Source organism: Symphalangus syndactylus, chromosome 17 (assembly GCF_028878055.3).
Source record: "Symphalangus syndactylus isolate Jambi chromosome 17, NHGRI_mSymSyn1-v2.1_pri, whole genome shotgun sequence".
Taxonomy (NCBI): domain Eukaryota; kingdom Metazoa; phylum Chordata; class Mammalia; order Primates; family Hylobatidae; genus Symphalangus; species Symphalangus syndactylus.
Genome location: NC_072439.2, coordinates 95,022,879 through 95,042,620, shown reverse-complemented (window position 1 = coordinate 95,042,620; position 19,742 = coordinate 95,022,879). Strand labels below are relative to the sequence as shown.

The following is a 19,742-nucleotide window of genomic DNA, read 5'->3' as shown; positions in this document are numbered from 1 at the left end:
TGATAAGGATTCTTAGTTGCCTTCATTCTTAAGTAAAAACAGGAAAAGGTCAGCTATTCATGGAAACTTTGCTTTGGTGTAGGTTTGGAGGAGCTGGAATCCCGTCTCTTGGTTCCTGGAGACATTCTTATTCTTCCAGGAAAATTTTCATTGCCATGTGATGCTGTTTTGATTGATGGAAGCTGCGTGGTGAATGAAGGCATGCTTACAGGTAGGCAGTTGTCATGGAGCTTCCTCTTCCCTGTCTGACATCTAATCAGATCAACATTTCCTTACCTACCTTATACCAGACCCTTGCTAAGATATTCAGAGATAGATGAGGGAGACACAGCCAGCCTTTGCATTTATATGGAGACACAATATACACAAACAGGAAATGTTTAACAATATAAGAGTTAAGTCACAATAAATGTGAAATGAAAACAAATGTTTAATATGACATGTGATTAATTGACCAATTAGTGGGGTGAATAGGGTGCTTCGGGTTCAGAGGAGGATGAGAGCAGTACACAGTTTGAAGCACAATCTCTTCATAAGTATGAGAATGGTTTATACACATGTACAAAAGAGATACAACCTTGAAAACCATGACTCCAACAATTGGAAGGGCACAGAGGTTTTATCCAACCCTGCACTCTATAGATAGAAAACTACTGAGGCCGAGGTTTCACAGGAAAGGAGTTTGAGTTGAACCTTTGGGCAAAGACGATCTCACAGTTCTGTTCTTTAGATTTATATTCCTGTTGATCTCACTGAGCAGAAACTAATCTTCTGGTTATAGTTCAGGCAGTCCTAGTTCTCATTTGTACTTGTTAAGTCTACTTGAATTTGTGTAATTAGTAAGACACTACTTATAAAATATTCTTTAGGCAAAAAACTAAAATACACAGCACATTGTAATGAGAGAAGAAGAAACTATACAGCAACACAAAAATAGAAACTATTTGCCTTTCATGCTTACGGACGGTTTAGTTTTTTCTGTTTCCAAATGGTATAAAGACAGGGAAAATGTTTTAACATGACCTAAATGGAGTGAGAGTTCATTATCTATCCCTAAATGGTTCAACACAAGCAGCTTTTACGTTAAAATGGGTCTGCTTAATTCAAAATTGAGATAAGAAAATGTAGTAAACATAAATATGTTCAGTATAATTACAAAATACTCCTTTAATGTGTTGAAATGTGTCCTATAATGATAGTGATGAAGATTTGCATACTGATCATATCTTTTACCCAGAATGTTGCCATAGTATCCAACCTGTAAACCTCAAGCCCAAGGAAAACTGTCCTTCTCATTCAAACACAGCAGCTGCCTCACACCTCCCAGCAGCCTGACAATGAAGAATGACTTCTCTCATTGGTAACAGAGAGTGTGGCAGTGAGCAAACATGGGGAGGAAACACAGAAAGTCTCAGTGCCCTTGGGCTGCCCTCTCTCCTTTCACTGTAGCGGGTGTACAGGACTTGCCTTGATTCCCAGGAAAACTCAGAGAGTTCCAGAGGAGTAGAAATGACAAACAATGCTGCCTTTCAACAAATGTGCAAAATGGACCCAAGTGACCTTAAATGACAAGTGGCTTCTAGTTTCCCTATTTGGAAAAATGAAGTCATCAGCACTAATACCTGTGTAACTTAAGTACTGATAGAGGTCAGTTTCAGAGACAGACACATGAAGCAAAAATACATTTCTGTTTTGTTAGCTTCTTCAGAAAGATCTAAATCCCAGTATGGTCTAAATACTTTATTGCACAGCCTACATAGATCCTCCCACTCGTGTACATATTTGTGGAAAGGATCTTGATTAAACAATCAGAGGATTAAGGTAAGATTCCTGAAACTGCAAATGTATTCCTAGGGAATTTGTCCACAAATATGACTTAGGTATTTCTTCCCTATGTACGAAATGGTCCTTTGCATAGATAGAAGTCTTTATTTATGTAAGAATAAAAATATCAAATATTCCTAGCATCTCTATAGCAACTTACATTTTATAAATAACTTTTATATCTCACTTCATCATGGCATAAAACAAATTAGACTAGGAGCTGTTGGGATACCAATTTACAAATGAGGAGAGTGAGGTAAAAAGACCAGAGCTGCTCAGCTAGCAAGTGAAAGGATCAGAATTGGAGGTGGCATTTGCTCCCAAATATAGAGGACCATAGGCGTGAGAAAGATAATTCTAAGCTGGAAAAAGCTGCTGACTTCATCTTCCTGCCTCATCACCTTTTTCCCCCTACTTGGTATTCCCATCAGTAGTATCCACTTTTTGGTAAGCTCTTCTCCTCCTGCTCTCCTTAGCCTTATGCTATTGTCATAAATTCAGCTGTGCAAGAAGTTTACCTTTATTTTATAACTACACTTAATTTTTATGTTGGCTCCAAATTTTGCCATCCTTAAAAATGTCCAGTGTGAATATCTAATACGAGTCAGTCAGTTGTCCGCATCAGTTAGGTGGTCTTCCTCACCCTTGTCTGACTGTCCTAAGATGTGCAAGACATCAGGGAGAGGGGTCCGATTGAGGGCAGCTCTTCTTTCTGCTGCTCCCACTCCACTCTGAGCTGTCTGAGGCCTATTTACCTGGACAGGGAGGCAGATCCTGGTGCTGTTTGCGCTGTTTCCGCAAGCTTATTTCAGGTTCCCATGTTCTACTGTGGTGCACGCCTCTTCTCTCAGGGACACACAACATCTAAGTCCCTTTGGATTCTCTTCCAACTCCCAGTACAAGGACTTTGATTTAGCTAGAAATGCAGTAGAGGAAAGGCGTGGTGAGCAGAAAAACTTTGTTCTTACTCCCAGATAGTCTCAACAATCCATCATCGAACTCATGAAGGACTTAAAAAACTCAAAAGCCAGTGATCAACTCTCCCGTCCTTTTCTTCTGCCGTCTTTCCTGAAACAATAATCAACTTCTCTAGCTTCTCTCAAATGGGAGGAGTCTGGAGACAAAAGGGAATATCATTTGGGGGGGATCTATTAATATTTAGAAATTATCTCTTGGCACTGTAGCTTTTTTTCTTAGTTCTCATATGTATTAGGCATTGTGCTAACATTTTATATATACTATTTCATTCAATCTGCAACTCTATTAGAGTGGGCAAATTTGAGGCCCAGAAAGGGTAAGTAATTTGCCTAAGGTCACACAGCTTAAAAGTGGCACAGCTAAGGTTTGGATTTGTTTGTGAATTCACTCATTCTACAGGTATTTATTAGCCCCTACTATGGAGCAGGAACTCTGCAGGTGACATAGCAGTGAACAAAGCAGATAAGATTTCTGCCCTTGTGGAGCTGATATTCTAGTGACAGAGACAGAAAACACGAAAGTATGCAAATGACACAAATTTTCAACAGTTATAAGTTATGTGAAGAAAATAGAAGATATCTATTTTCTTAATAAATAAATTTAATGCCTTAAATACAGGCATTTTGTCCCCAGAACCTATGCTTGTAATCGGTGTTTCCTCATTCTCTTAGGGGTAATTATGGCGAAGAGGGGTAGCATACACTCTGCCACAATCCCCTTCCCTCTTCTTCTCTTCGTTAAGCTGCTGATGTATTTGAGATGTGTGTTGGGGGAGAGTGCAGTGACCTGAGCTGGACATGCTGGGATTTTCCTAAGTGATGATCTCACATCAATATCCTGTCAGACAAGCTTGTCATCAGTTGATAGGTCAGATCTTTTTCTCTCTTCCTTTGATCCTTTCGTCCTCTCTTTTTATCATCCTCCTTCTCCCTTTCCTTTTACTTATTTATTTATTCATCTATTTATTCAATAAAAGCTCAGAAATGCCTACTATTTGCCAGGTACTGGGTTGCGTATTGATGTCACCAAGTTAAATGAGAAATGGTCTCTGGTCTCAAAGCATTTACAGTCTAATGGTTCTAGAACTATAAAAGGACTTGGAATTTCAAACACTGTCACCATGAGCAGGCACCTTGATCCTTGTGGACAACAGAGAGAACCTCCACTTGACAGCATGAGGAGCCAACTGTACAGTTGATGATGAGCAACGATGGTTCTTCCCTCTAAAACTCTCTTCATCTGCCTTGGACCCCACATCTTTTGTAGATGAACCATCCTTTCTTGGGCTCCCCAGAAAGGCCAAAACATGAGGCTTCTTATTAATATGCAAATAGCATAAAAGAGACTTGAAAACCATCTCTCTGTAAAATCATCTGACTATTATCTCTGGAACAAATTATCTGCAAATGACTTCCATTTCTGATTGATCAATACATGACTGCCTCCAGTTTCACTGGTTTTTTGTGCAGAAAACGGTTTACTGATGTTAGCGTAAGTATATATTGTGGATTAATATTCTGTGATTCAAAAGCAAAAAAAAAAAAGGAAATGATCTCTAAGTATTTGCCTCTTACAAAGGCTGATTTCAAAACAATATAGTACCATAATTTAGAGATTTGTCAAAACATTCTAACCCTTCTACGAAGCCATTTAGAATGCAATTGATAAATCTACACAATGGATGAATATCATAATTGTTTTAAAGAAAATGGTATAGGGAGCAACACTTGCCTAAAAGAATTTCTTGAAAAATATTCGAGATTGCTAATAACAATTTTATAGCTTCTTGCACTTTAGCATGTAAAAATACATCATGGCAGAAAATGAGTTTTGAAAAACCAATCATAGACAAACTTGGGTGTTTTTATTTAATTCATCTGTGCATTTGAAAAAACTATGTGTTTTCAATATACCAGAATCTCTGGGACACATTTAAAGCAGTGTGTAGAGGGAAATTTATAGCACTAAATGCCCACAAAAGAAAGCAGGAAAGATCTAAAATTGACACCCTAACATCACAATTAAAAGAACTAGAGAAGCAAGAGCAAATACATTCAAAAGCTAGCAGAAGGCAAGAAATAACTAAAATCAGAGCAGAACTGAAGGAAATAGAGACACAAAAAACCCTTCAAAAAATCAATGAATCCAGGAGCTGGTTTTTTGAAAAGATCAACAAAATTGATAGACAGCTAGCAAGACTAATAAAGAAGAAAAGAGAGAAGAATCAAATAGACACAATACAAAATGATAAAGGGGATATCACCAACGATCCCACAGAAATACAAACTACCATCAGAGAATACTATAAACATCTCTAGGCAAATGAACAAGAAAATCTAGAAGAAATGGATAAATTCCTCGACACATACACCCTCCCAAGACTAAACCAGGAAGAAGTTGAGTCCCTGAATAGACCAATAACAGGCTCTGAAATTAAGGCAATAATTAATAGCCTACCAACCAAAAAAAAGTCCAGGACCAGATGGATTCACTGCCAAATTCTACCAGAGGTACAAGGAGAAGCTGGTACCATTCCTTCTGAAACAATTCTAATCACTAGAAAAAGAAGGAATCCTCCCTAACTCATTTTATGAGGCCAGCATCATCCTGATACCAAAGCCTGGCAGAGACACAACAAAAAAGAGAATTTTAGACCAATATCCCTGATGAACATTGATGCAAAAATCCTCAATAAAATACTGGCAAACAGAATCCAGCAGCACATCAAAAAGCTTATCCACCATGATGAAGTCGGCTTCATCCCTGGTATGCAAGGCTGGTTCAACATATGCAAATCAATAAATGTAATCCAGCATATAAACAGAACCAAAGACAAATCCCACATGATTATCTCAATAGATGCAGAAAAGTCCTTCCATAAAATTCAACAGCCCTTCATGCGAAAAACTTTCAATAAATTAGGTATTCATGGGACGTATCTCAAAATAATAAGAGCTATTTATGACAAACCCACAGCCAGTATCATACTGAATAGGCAAAAACTGGAAGCATTTCCTTTGAAAACTGGCACAAGACAGGGATGCCCTCTCTCACCACTTCTATTCAACATAGTGTTGGAAGTTCTGGCCAGGGCAATCAGGCAGGAGAAAGAAATAAAGGGTATTCAATTAGAAAAAGAGGAAGTATAATTGTCCCCGTTTGCAGATGACATGATTGTATATTTAGAAAACCTCATTGTCTCAGCCCAAAATCTCCTTAAGCTGATAAGCACCTTCAGCAAAGTCTCAGGATACAAAATCAATGTGCACAACTCACAAGCATTCTTATACAACAATAACAGACAGAGAGCCAAATTATGAGTGAACTCCCATTCACAATTGCTTCAAAGAGAATAAAATAACTAGGAATCCAACTTACAAGGGATGTGAAGGACCCCTTCAAGGAGAACTACAAACCACTGCTCAATGAAATAAAAGAGGACACAAACAAATGGAAGAACATTCCATGCTCATGGATAGGAAGAATCAATATTGTGAAAATGGCCATACTGCCCAAGGTAATTTATAGACACAATGCCATCCCCATCAAGCTACCAATGACTTTCTTCACAGAATTGGAAAAAACTACTTTAAAGTTCATATGGAACCAAAAAAGAGCCCGCATCGCCAAGTCAATCCTAAGCCAACATAACGAAGCTGGAGGCATCATGCTACCTGACTTCAAACTATACTACAAGGCTACAGTAACCAAAACAGCATGGTACTGGTACCAAAACAGAGATATAGACCAATGGAACAGAACAGAGGCCTCAGAAAGAATACCACACATCTACAACCATCTGATCTTTGACAAACCTGACAAAAACAAGCAATGGGGAAAGGATTCCCTATTTAATAAATGATGCTGGGAAAACTGGCTAGCCATATGTAGAAAGCTGAAATTGGATCCCTTCCTTACACCTTATACAAAAATTAATTCAAGATGGATTAAAGACTTAAATGTTAGACCTAAAACCATAAAAACTCTAGAGGAAAACCTAGGCGATACCATTCAGGACATAGGCATGGGCAAGGACTTCATGTCTAAAACACCAAAAGCAATGGCAACAAAAGCCAAAATTGACAAATGGGATCTAATTAAACTAAAGAGCTTCTGCACAGCAAAAGAAACTACCATCAGAGTGAACAGGCAACCTACAGAATAGGAGAAAATTTTTGCAATCTACTCATCTGACAAAGGGCTAATATCCAGAATCTACAAAGAACTCCAACAAATTTACAAGAAAAAAAGAAACAACTCCATCAACAATTGGGCAAAGGATATGAACACATATTTCTCGAAAGAAGACATTTATGCAGCCAACAGACACATGAAAAAATGCTCATCATCACTGGCCATCAGGGAAATGCAAATCAAAACCACAATGGATACCATCTCACATCAGTTAGAATGGCCATCAGTAAAAAGTCAGGAAACAATAGGTGCTGGAGAGGATGTGGAGAAATAGGAACACTTTTATACTGTTGGTGGGACTGTCAACTAGTTCAACCATGGTGGAAGACAATGTGGAGATTCCTCAAGGATCTAGAAGTAGAAATACCATTTGACCCAGCCATCCCATTACTGGGTATATACCCAAAGGATTATAAATCATGCTGCTACAAAGACACATGCACATGTATGTTTATTGCGGCACTATTCACAATAGCAAAGACTTGGAACCAACCCAAGTGTCCATCAATGATAGACTGGATTAAGAAAATGTGGCACATATACACCATGGAATACTAGGCAGCCATAAAAACAGATGAGTTCATGTCCTTTGTAGGGACATGGATGAAGCTGGAAACCATCATTCTCAGCAAACTATCGCAAGGACAAAATACCGAACACCACATGTTCTCACTCACAGGTGGGAATTGAACAATGAGAACACTTGGACACAGGAAGGGGAACATCACACACCGGGGCCTGTGGTGGGGTGGGGGGAGTGGGGAGGGATAGCATTAGGAGGTATACCTAATGTAAATGATGAGTTAGTGGGTGTAGCACACCAAGATGGCACATGTATACATACGTAACAAACCTGCACGTTGTGCACATGTACCCTAGAATATAAAGTATAATAAAAAAAAAAGAAAACTGTGTTTTGAACCTATTACATATCACTAGGAAAATGAAGAATATACAAATTTATATATGTCAAAGTTCTTGTTCCCAGTTATTACCTAGAAAGAGAGATGAGACCTAAATTTGTATAACTATGATTGATATAATACTATTTCCAAATTAGAAATATGACAAGTTATCTTGCTAATTGAACATTTAGTAAAAGACTGATGGAATTTTCAATTCATTCTAATACTCTTTAAATCTTGGAGCCAAAAATTATTATTAACATCTTTATTTTGTCTCTGAAATGTATCCTTTTTGAACTCTGAGCTGATTTCTTTGTACCTTAAATATTCTGTCTTATAGCCACCAGGGAAAGGAAAACAATTGCTACCTGCAAAGAATGGGGGCCAATAAAAGGAAATGCAAGTGGCCTGGTTGAGCTGGAGCTTGTGTAGGGGAATGACAGGCAATGATGTTTGAATCGTGGTGGGCTTTGACAATCTAGTAGGAGAGTTTGGTCTTTATTCAGTAGTGGCAATGGAGCAGCCTAAGGATTTGGAGCAAAAGAATGGGATGATAAAAATGGGACTGGGATGGGCTCCATCTGAAAATGATGTGGAATAACTGCTATTCTCTCACCTTGCTCCATGAGCTTATGAGGGCAAGATTTCTGTCTCTCTTGTTGTTCATCATATTCCTAGCACCTAGCACAGTTCCTGGAACAGAATAAGCACCTAAAATAGTTGAATGAATGAGTGAATGAATGAACAAATGAATAAATGAGTGAATGCAAAGCAAATAGTAATTACTGTTCATGTGCTGGAAAGCTCCTTCATTGCCTAAAATAGTGCTGGGCTTAATGAATACTTGGGAGAATGATTCAGTGATCATTCATTTATAATAGGCTGCTTTTAAAATTATGACAACAAACCATGCAGGCCAGGTATAGGATAGATACGCAGATCTAATCTAAATATTTGCAATAGAATCAAGTCTATCATTGCTTGTACCACCAGCATCTCTATGAACAGTCATCTGACTCACGGGATGGGCATTAAGACCGGATTAGTTGTGGTTTGTATAATTTCTTGAAACTGGCATGCACCAGTTCTAACTAACTACCTGAGCTTACATAGATTCAACAAAATACAATCCTCTTTAGGAGAAAGTATACCTGTTACAAAGACACCATTGCCCCAGATGGAGAACACCACGCCTTGGAAATGTCACAGCTTGGAGGATTATCGGAAACACGTCCTCTTCTGTGGGACAGAAGTTATCCAGGTCAAGCCCTCTGGGCAGGGGCCTGTAAGAGCAGTCGTTTTGCAAACAGGTTAGTGGATTCCACTTTTGTAAGTTTAATTCATGCTTGAACATGGGGAGAGTTGGATTAGGGAAATTTAGTTTAGGATTATGGAGTTTGCCACATTCTGGTAGTAGCAACATGCTTTTTTCCAAACAGACCCTTATTATTCTAAAGTATCACTATTTTTAATTAAATGGTTTATTGTTAAAACCCTTCTATGTGATGAAGGGTATGTGTAGGTGAAGTAAAATTTGTCAAAGGTAAAACTATGCTCTTCTTTTTGCTTGTGACCGTACGCTGCTTCTATCTCCCTTGACACCTCCTCTGAGTGATTACCAAAAAACGATTTCAGCCACTACGACTATGAGGATTTTTTCCTTTCAAAGAGTTGCTTGCTAGGCTGTACGACAAACTCACTAGTAAAGAACTCCACCTGGGTGCCCTATAGACAAGTTAAAGTCAACGAATCTGAAAGTATTCATCCTCCTGTATTGACTTTCTCTGTTAATATCATCACCATCATGCTGGTCTCTTAATAACATCTCCAACTCCTCTTGTTTCCCTTACCAAATGTGGCACCAAATCTAGATCATTCTGCAAAGACTTCCTGAGTCCCAGTCTTTTACATGACATGACACAATGAAGGCCTCCTATGACCTAGTCCTAGCTCTCTGTTCTAACCTCTGACCTCTGTTTCTGCCACCCGACTTATTCACAGACGCAAAATACACTTTACACTGTGATACCTGTATGCTTTGGTTTGTTTTATGATTTAGTTGTTCTAGCTGATTTTTTAAAATTAAAAATATCAAGTTTTTTTAAATGTTCAAACTAGTTAGCAGGCACTAGACACTAGAGCATCACTCAGCCTGTGGCCTACGTGGAAGCTCATGTTTACAAATCATGAAAACCACCTGAATACTTATAAAATGATTAGGCAGCAGGTTAGAGGAAACTCTACTCTTTTCCTCAATGACAGTAAAGCCATTTTTAGAAGACCAAGTGTCCATCAGGCAGCCGTACTTGATCTATGACTATCTTTATGTAGGTTACAATACAGCCAAAGGGGACTTAGTGAGATCCATCCTGTACCCCCGGCCTCTGAACTTCAAACTATACAGCGATGCCTTCAAGTTCATGGTGTTCCTGGCCTGCCTTGGTGTCATGGGTTTTTTCTATGCCCTAGGGGTATATATGTACCATGGAGTAAGTACTGGGGGTAAGGCTTTTCAGTAGTATAGTTTCTGCAAAGAGCTTGACCTAACTCAGAGGGTTGGTTTAGGTTACATCTTGATCCTATCATTCTATGAATCGTTACTGTCCAAAAGAGCTTGTTAGACAGCGGAAATGTTCTCATGCCTAGTTTGCCCCCAGTGTTTAGGTAATACCTAAAACACTATGCAATCAGTGGGTTTCCCATGTGTTCTGGTTAGGGTCTGAAATGAAATTAAATTTCCACTTTTACAGAGCTGGTACTGCATGAGATACCTACTTCTCTTTAAGCTACAGGGTGTCAGATTTCATTTAGATGCCCCTTGTCATAGCTTGGTGGCTAGGGAGGGAAGGGTTGTCAATAAAGACCTCTGAGGTCCTTTCCGGTCCTGAGAGTCTGATTTTGCTGTGAACCATGCAGTCTCTATGTAAGAAAGTCTGGGATCATAATAGTGTGAACTGGTGGAGAGGAAGAGAAAATTGTGAATAAAACATCCAGATAGGTGAAAAACTGTGTGAGTGGCTTAATTACAATGTCCAAATTGGTGGCATCAATGAGCGTGTGTGTGTGTGTGTGTGTGTGAGAGAGAGGTGGGCAGTGAATATTGGTGGGCAAAAGACATAGTTACAAGAATTTCAAGGCAATGTTCATGCCAAAACTTAACTGCTGAGTAGTTATTTCAATCTGAAATAGCTCCCAGGCAGCATGTCTGGGTCAAGAGAGGCCCGCGATGGGGACTGTGAAGAGCTAGGCAGAATGTGCAGGTCACTGGGGCTGGAATTTGAGGGAGTATGCCAATTTAATCTGGGGAGCTGGAGCACTGGGCAGAAAAGCAGGAAAAAAGCTCATGGAAGCCCTGGCAGTATTTGGGAATGAGGTTTCCTGGGAAGAACTTAACATCCAATACACACTGAGGCAACAAGACTAATAATCCCCAGACCCCACCTTCTTGTGGGTCAGAACCTGTGGCTCTGTTGGCTGCCTCTGTCTGCACTGGTTCAGTGCTAGACAAGGCTGAGTCCTTGGGGTCAAAACTCTTCTGTGTCTGTGGTTGGGAAAAGAAGGGAGTAATGAATTTTGTGATAAATTAATATTGGGCAAAAGATGTCCCCAGCAGACTTTGCTACTGAACTGGAATCCCATGTTTCCAATACTCAAAAAAGTATTTATGGCTAAAATGATGGTTAATTTAACAGAAACATAGGTGAGGTTCTAGAGGGTAGAATCATTAATATCTAGAGCATGTGAGGAAAACAAAACAATCAATCAGTCAACCCTGTGATTTGACCTCATCCCTGACCTTAGCTGTGTGAGCCTCCTCTGGAGACCTGCTGTATTAGTCTGTTCTCACGCTGCTAATAAAGATGTACCTGAGACTGGGTAATTTATAAAGGAAAGAGGTTTAATGGACTCAGAGTTCCACATGGCTGGGGAGGCCTCTCAGGCAAAGGAGCAGCAAAGCATGTCTTACACGGTGGCAGGCAAGAGAGTTTGTGCAGGGGAACTCCCACTTATAAACCATCAGATCTCACGAGACTTATTCACAATCATGAGAACATTATGGGGGAAACTGCCCCCACGATTCGATTACCTCCCACTGGGTCCCTCTTACGACAGGTGGGAATTAGGGGAGCTACAATTCAAGAGGAGGTTTGGGTCGGGACACAGCCAAACCGTATCACCTGCCGGGGATCCTGAGTTCACAAAATTGACTTGATAATAAAACACATTGGTCATGGGTTTGTACCCTGCAGTAAGACAGAATAGGGTTCAGATTTTTGTCATTTACCTACTATGTGGCCTTGGGAAAATTATTTAATTGTTAAAACCTCAGTTTCCTTACCTGTTAAATGGAGAAAATAATAGTATTTACGTCATAAGGTTGTTACAGCCAGCAACTAGATAATACATGTAGCCTGATACAGTTCCTGCTCCAGAGTTAGTATCCAGTGAGAGCAAGCTAATTTTATATTGGCTTCTCTGTGGTTAATAATATATGCTGAGATCTTGGAAGGATCTTGGTCCTAGTTTTTAGTTATATTGCCATCCATTCAATCTATGTACTGAGCATCTCCTCTGTGCTAAATCCCGTGCTAGGCTCTGTATCTAGAGATCAATAAGGTAGATTCAAAGATGAATAAGCCATAGCTGCTACACCCAAAGAGTTTGTAGGCTAGTGGGGGAGAGAGATTCATAAGCCAACAGTCAAGCTTGGGCAGAGGGAAGCTAAGTAGAGGGAAACAGAGCCAGGAAAGGGGATGGTGAACTAGTAGTAAGGATCAAAGGTCTCCTTTGCTCTGCGGTAGGAGACAATGTGCTCATTCCTTTGGCACAGCCAAGAGAATACTGAGCCTCACCAAGAGAGCCAACTCACTATTAATATTTGGAGCATAGGCCTCTAGAGCTACCTTGGTGTTGTAGGAGCAAGGTGCTAGGAAGGGTGCCAGTCTGCTGTGCTGGGCTATCCTGTGCGAAAATGTCTCTCCTTTCCCAGGTCCCTGCAAAAGATACTGTGACCATGGCCCTGATCCTCCTCACCGTGACTGTCCCTCCAGTGCTGCCGGCTGCCCTGACCATAGGCAACGTGTATGCTCAGAAGAGACTGAAGAAAAAGAAAATCTTCTGTATCTCCCCACAGAGAATCAACATGTGTGGGCAAATAAACCTCGTGTGCTTTGACAAAGTATGATCCAGACTTCTCAGGTTTAACATTAATGATTTCAAGGCACGGTGGAGCTGGGAAGAACCTCAGAAAATGTCTAGTCCAGTGTTCCCATTTTACAGATGGGAACGTTGAAGCCAGAGAATGTCACAGAGTGAGCTAGTGTAAGATCACATTCTAGGAGCCTGCTCTGCTGACTCTTAAAGTTAGTGGCTTAGCCACCACATCATGATTTTTTTTAATCTGTGAAACTTAATAATTTGTGTGCTTGGTTTGTGGTTTTTTAAAACCATCTCTTACTATAGTAACTTCTTAGACTGACTGACTTGGCAAAAATGTGAGGAACATTTCTGTTTCCTGAAATGCTTTGTCCAGAAGATAAGTGAATCTGTTTCCTCTCTCCTCCTCTGCTTCTTTTAAGGAAAGGAAGGAAGGAAACAATGACCCTGTCCTGCCCCTTTGCTCCTCAGGGCTTGTGACTCCAGGCTAGGTTATCTCTGTGCTTAGGGACCTGGAAAGGTGGCAGAGGAGGAGCATATGCCACATGGGGAAGACTGCGCTTACCAAGCAGGTCCTGACACCCGCCCCCCCGCCATGACGTGAGTCTCCCATGGGGAACCTGGAGGACTTCAGCATCAGCTGCATGCTGTTTGGATCCTGCCCTCAGCTTGGACAGGCCAGTTTAACTGCTGTAAAGCAGTGGGCCTGGCTGGGTCCCTCTTGTCTTCAATTCACGTGCATTTGAATAATTTATTAGGGCTTTTGCCATTTTTTGGCAGACAGCCACTGCTGTGTACAATGCTGGTAGAGAGTCCCATAATGAGTCATTCCTAGCCCTTGAGAAGCTTCTAGTCTAGCTGAGAAAGCAGGAAAATGGGAATGTAGATGGCAATCATGCTGTGAGATGTGTGTTTAATAGAGGCCTGAGAAAGCATGGGGCACAGTTACCTGCCACGGTTGGAGGCCACCTTTGAGCTGCAGCCTTGGTTGTTAGAATAAGCCCCAGGCTCAGAGCTGAGCAGCTGACAAGCACAGAGGTACAAGGGGCCCACCGCATGTGGGGAACAGAGGACCGTGGGGTGTGGCTAGAATATGGGTTGGTAGGTAGAGAATGAAGCTGGGATGAGGGCAATTGTTAAGGGCCTCATATGCCACGCTAAGGAGTGGGTCCTTGTCTTGAAGCAGAATAGGAGCCTTTACTTTTTAAGAAGACTGGTGACATTTCTATAGGTGTTTTCTATCCCACCAGGGGCAACTGGTGAGATGGGATGGAAGGGAGACGAGACTGAAGAAAGAGGCCATCTAGGGACAACAGAAGAGGGCATTGCTTGTCCCAAACAAAGAGGACAAGAATGGAGAGCAGAAGGCAAATGGGAGTGACTCCAGTGAGTAGACTTGACCAGGCTTGGTCCCCAGGTGGAAGGGGTATATCTCTTAGGTTATGTCAGTTCTCTTTCTGTTTGTATTTTGTTTGGCAAAGAAAGTTCTTGATCTCCACCAGTCAAGAACCAACAAGGTTAACTTCATTTTAGATTCAGGGCCAAAGAACACCCCCTTGGAAGTTCTGTAATAGGGATTCCTGTTACTTCCTCATGAGCCTCACTGGCGTCTAGAATACAAGAGGGGGATTTACGAAATATGTTCATTACATATTCATCTGTTTCTAAAATTAATTTTTCCAGAGGCTGTTCATTTTATTTCCTGTATAAAACCTCTCCCTCCACATCCTCACGTCCTCACCTGCCAGGCTGTCGGTGAGGCTGCTTTTGGGTGTCCTTGGTCAAATTCTGCAGGGCATGATGACACGTGACAGTGCAAAAAACTCTTGAATGAAATTTGGCAAAATGAGAAATCTACCCCAGAATTTGGTACTAAGTCTCTGTGTGACTTTTTTTGTTTTTTATGGAGTCTCGCTTTGTCACCAGACTGGAGTGCAGTGGCGCAATCTTGGCTCACTACAACCTCCGCCTCCTGGGTTCAAATGATTCTCCCGCCTCAGTCTCCCGAGTAGCCAGGATTACAGGTGCGCACCACCACGCCTGGCTAATTTTTGTATTTTTAGTAGAGACAGGGTTTCAACATGTTGGCCAGGATGGTCTCAATCTCTTGACCTTGTGCTCCACCCTCCTTGGCCTCCCAAAGTGCTGGGATTACAGGCATGAGTCACCATGCCCGGCCCATCTCTGTGTGACTTTTTAAGAAAAGAAGATTCAACCACAATCATCTCTGAGTTTCTTTCCAGCTTTCACATTATAAAATTCTATCACCATCATGTTGGAAGGAAGCACTCTGCCATTAACTGAATTTTCATCTAGTGTTATTTCCAGTTTCGAGATATCTGTCACTGGGTTTCTGAGTCCATTTGTTCTCATATATATTTCTATTTTCTATTGGTTTGTTATAACTTCTGTAAGACAAGTTCTTTCTTTTTATTCAATTCAGCCCAAGCCTGGGCTTGTATTTATGCTAAGAGGTTTTCTCTTTCTATCTTATTCCCCTTAGAACCTCAACTGTAATTTAGTTTTCTCTCTATTTATGGTTAGTTTTATTGTTTAGGGGTCATTTTCATAGAGAGATAACATGGTCTAATTTCTGTTTTGCTGCAGTATCATCTCTGTTTTCATGTTCAAAATACTGATGTTTAAAAACATCATCAGGAAAACATATCAGTTTGAATTAAGTTGCAAACTCTTTTTGAAATGCAACAACTTGAGGTGATTTGGAAACTGAACATGGTGGAGTCCTTTATAAAATGCAGGAGAGAAATGAAACAAATAGCTCGTTTTCAAAAAGTTGTTGTTTAAGAAATAATTTACTTGTGTGTTAGTGCCTTCTTTGTGAAGTTCAAATAAATGAATGAAACAAAGTTTTCTTAATTATTTAATCTAGAAACCCAGAGAGAGCTTTGTCTTTCCACATACCCTGTATGATTCACTTAACATTTTCTAGTTTGGTGGAAGACTCCAGAAGGGCTGGATCCGGGTTCTGCCTCTCCAACCTACAGGCCACTATGACCTTAGGCTCCTCATTTCACCTCTAACCTGCCTCCACCCTGTTAACTCAGTTGTGAAATGGAAAGCATTGTAAACACTTTCCTGTAAAGCATTATGCTAATGGATGTGCTGTAATGACGGAGGTTGCCATTTTATAGAAAACTAGAAAATTCAGTGTCTTCTATAGAGATAGCCTTGAAAAGTAGTGTCAGAGACTTGGATCTTAGTGTTGAAACAGGGTATTCTGCCATGCTTGGTAAAGCTCTGGTGGGCCCTGGCGGTGCTGAAGCAGCTGTAGCCAACTCCACTTACTCAGGGTGTTAAGCAGACCTAAAACTGTTAGCCTACTGCATCAAGACACCAGAGTCTGTAATTAATAAACGCCTGGGAAGCAATGAGGAAATTAAAAGTGCTGTGATAGTACTCAGTTCCATTTTTCTTTCTCTGTTACATTATCTAACAAATACTCTCCCATAGTATGGCAAATCAAATCTCTGAACTATTTTTCCCTTGATCCAACAATAAAACTCACTTACGGGCATTAATTAATATTTATTATTAGCATTTGCTTTCTCTCTATAGTCTCAAAGCCCTTTATCAACATTTCATTATCAATCTGGACAGTCACTGTGTCACCCATATTTTTAGAAAATTACTGTGAACCAGATGGCAAACTGTGAACTGAACAGTCTTGAAAATGGAGAAAAAAAAATGTCTGAGCTCTGCTTCAGTGAGATAGCAGGTGACAACTAAAAGTCAGACTCGAGCTGGTTCTTGTACTGAACCTCTCCTGATTAACAACAGCAACGGTCATAGCAATACACAAACCAAACCAAAACAAAACACTTTCGTTTTTTCCTCATCATTAGTAACTGAAATCACCTAATTATTGACATGGTCTTTTGGGGATCATGTATCACCTGCTTAATTTTTCTTGTGGGTACTCTTCTTTGACTTAAAATTTGGTACTTACAAACAAGGTATTTAGACTACTGGATCTACTATAATATCTTAGAAGCTTGAGTTTTGTTTACATTACAATATAATTAAAAGGTTTAAATCTTATGCTAATATTGATTTTAATTTTTATTCAGACTGGCACTCTCACAGAAGATGGGCTGGACCTCTGGGGGACTGTCCCTACTGCTGACAACTGGTAGGCCTCTTATGTGAAAATGGAAGGTGTGTTTGGTGTAGTTACCTGGATGATACTCAAATCCATCTTTTGGGTGTTAAGGGATGAATGTCACAAAAAATATATACAATAATTGGCTGGAACTAGTTCCTAATTATTCTGACTTGCTTAAATGAATTCTAATTTCAGAATGAGAAAGGAAAAGTAGGTTTTCAAAATCTCCATGAAAAATGGAGTAGGATGAGGTGGATAATTAAGAAACTAAATGAATAAAACAGAGAAAAAAGAGTGAAATGAAGACCACGCTTAATTAAAAACTACAAAACTTCCTGGGTGGCTAGTGCAGGCAGGTGGTGTTTCACAGTCTAGTGGGATAAAAAGATACAAATACACACACCTTTGATGTACAACACAGGCCATGAAAATTGTTACTATTAAGGCAGAAATGTCAGAATGGAGAAGAAGAAATAGAGATTATTTGATATAACACAAAGTCCTGACTTTTATATAATTACATGGTGGATAAAGACAAATTAATTTTGAAATTTAGTGAATCAAAGAAAGCCACCTGAAGGAGATGGCACTTCAGATAGGTTTTGAGGGACGTGCGGCTAGAATTTTTACAGCTGTGGGCTAAAAGTTGGCACTAGGGAGAGGAGAGGACAATCACATAGATGTCTACTCCAGAAAGAGCTACAGAAGGGAAACAGAGCCCCTGGAGGATGAATCTCCTCATGGTATCTCCCTGTGGCTTCTAGCTCCTTCCCTAAAGGCTAAGACTTGCCTTCTCAATTTGAGCGGTGATGGCCTCTGCTCTTAAGCTCTGAGTACCCTATTTTGGTGCCAACAGTGGCAGAGGCTGCTGTCAGTGACAGAAGACACTTTGCAGGGGACTCCCAAGATGATGAAGGGGCCAGGTAAAGCATGGCACAAGGTAACAGCAGACAAGCAGTGTGATGTTGCAGAAGATACCCTGGACTGGGTGACAAGGAACACCTGAGCTTTAACCCTACTCATGTGTCTCTGCTCCTGGTGCTCAGATGTCCCAGCCAGCCCTTCGTGCAGACAGGCAAGGAATCTATCAGTCAGAGCAGTGAAAGGGAAAAAAGATGTCCACAGTTTCCACCACTCCATCTTCCTCCCTTGTCCCTGGTACTCTGAAGGTTTTTGGAGACGAGAAACAACTATACACAATCACTATTCAGCTGTAAGGTGGGAGGAGAGGAAGGTACAAGATACCAGTTTGTATTATCAAAGAGAAAAACTGGCTTTAGAGGTGGGATGTCCAGGGTGCTTCAGGAAGTAGGGGCAAACTCTAAAGGGCAGAGTAGTGAGAAATGCTTCCGCATCCATGCAGCCTTCTTTTCTATCCCTAATTTCCTGCTCCCTAATTAGCCCTAGAGACTTCTTGCCTAGGGTGTATGGCTTTTTGTGGACAGCTCTGCAGAGTTTGTAGGTATGACTCCGAGCTGCCTGTTCATGTGCCTTCCCACAATGCTGCCATTATGTGGGCTGGCTTCAAGTAATATGACAAAAGTCCCTGCAATTCTATCCAAAGCCTCTGAAAGTATGTTATTGATTGGCCAGTGGTAAATTCTGTTGAGAACAAAATTCATATCCAACTCAAAGAAATGTTTTTATAAAGATAATTCTGTAGGCAAAACACCCTGTTTAAAAAATAAAGAAACCAAGTGGGCAGGGACTTAAGGGCAGAGAAGTCTCTGGACAAGCATAGCAATAGCAAGAAGTTTAATCTGGATCTAGAGTACAGGGCATAAAGGACATTAGTAGGAGTGGACACTGTAAGGTAAGGTAGATCCGAAATGGACAGGACTTTGAATACCAGGCTAAGGGGCTTGAACTTTATCATTTGGAGCATGGGGAGCCATGGGAAGGTTCTGAGCATGAACGTTAGGTGTTTGGAGCTCCACTTTAGTAAGATTTAAGGGACAGAATGTGCAAAATGATTTTATCAAAGACTTTAACGTTACCTTCTCTACCAGCTTCCAGGAAGCCCACAGCTTTGCCTCGGGCCAGGCTGTGCCATGGGGCCCACTGTGTGCGGCCATGGCCAGCTGCCACTCTCTGATCCTTCTCGATGGGACCATCCAGGGAGACCCTCTGGACCTCAAAATGTTTGAGGGCACTGCCTGGGTAAGGTGATAGTTTAATGGAAAGATGAGAACCTGAAGAAATCTTTACTGGGAGTGCTGAAGCTTTTCTAATTTTTGTTAAAATACGGAGAAGGTTCATAATAATGTATGTATGAGTGTGTAACACTATCAGAACTTCCCAACCTGTGCCCCAAAGAGCTCTGTTAATGGGTGCTGCATAAAATAGGTATCCATTATTGAACAAACTTGGGAACTGTTGCTTAAACAAAGTTAAACTCATTTCTTGACTAAATGATTTCTTTAACATACTGTGGTGTTTTGTGAATATTCAAGAGGGAATATGAAATGCAGCATTTACCAAACCTATCTGACCTCAAAAACCTTATTGATACCCATAACCCAGCATGTTCTCCAAAACATCAGTGTTTTCCAAAACACTAT

General features: G+C 40.6%; 1 protein-coding gene across 3 annotated transcripts in view; it reads left to right on the top strand.

The window, feature by feature from the left end:
• The window catches only part of ATP13A5 (ATPase 13A5), a 127,305-nt gene that overhangs the window by 47,147 nt on the left and 60,416 nt on the right, over positions 1-19,742 (top strand). For all 3 annotated transcript variants that reach the window (XR_010116698.1, XM_063621987.1, XM_063621988.1), the window contains exons 9-14: positions 83-211; positions 9,041-9,211; positions 10,233-10,390; positions 12,892-13,080; positions 17,147-17,208; positions 19,191-19,341. Coding sequence is in view for 2 of the 3 variants with exons in the window: in XM_063621987.1 (XP_063478057.1) it covers positions 83-211; positions 9,041-9,211; positions 10,233-10,390; positions 12,892-13,080; positions 17,147-17,208; positions 19,191-19,341 (860 nt within the window). In the remaining variant the exon portion in view is untranslated. The remainder of the gene's footprint in view (positions 1-82; positions 212-9,040; positions 9,212-10,232; positions 10,391-12,891; positions 13,081-17,146; positions 17,209-19,190; positions 19,342-19,742) is intronic.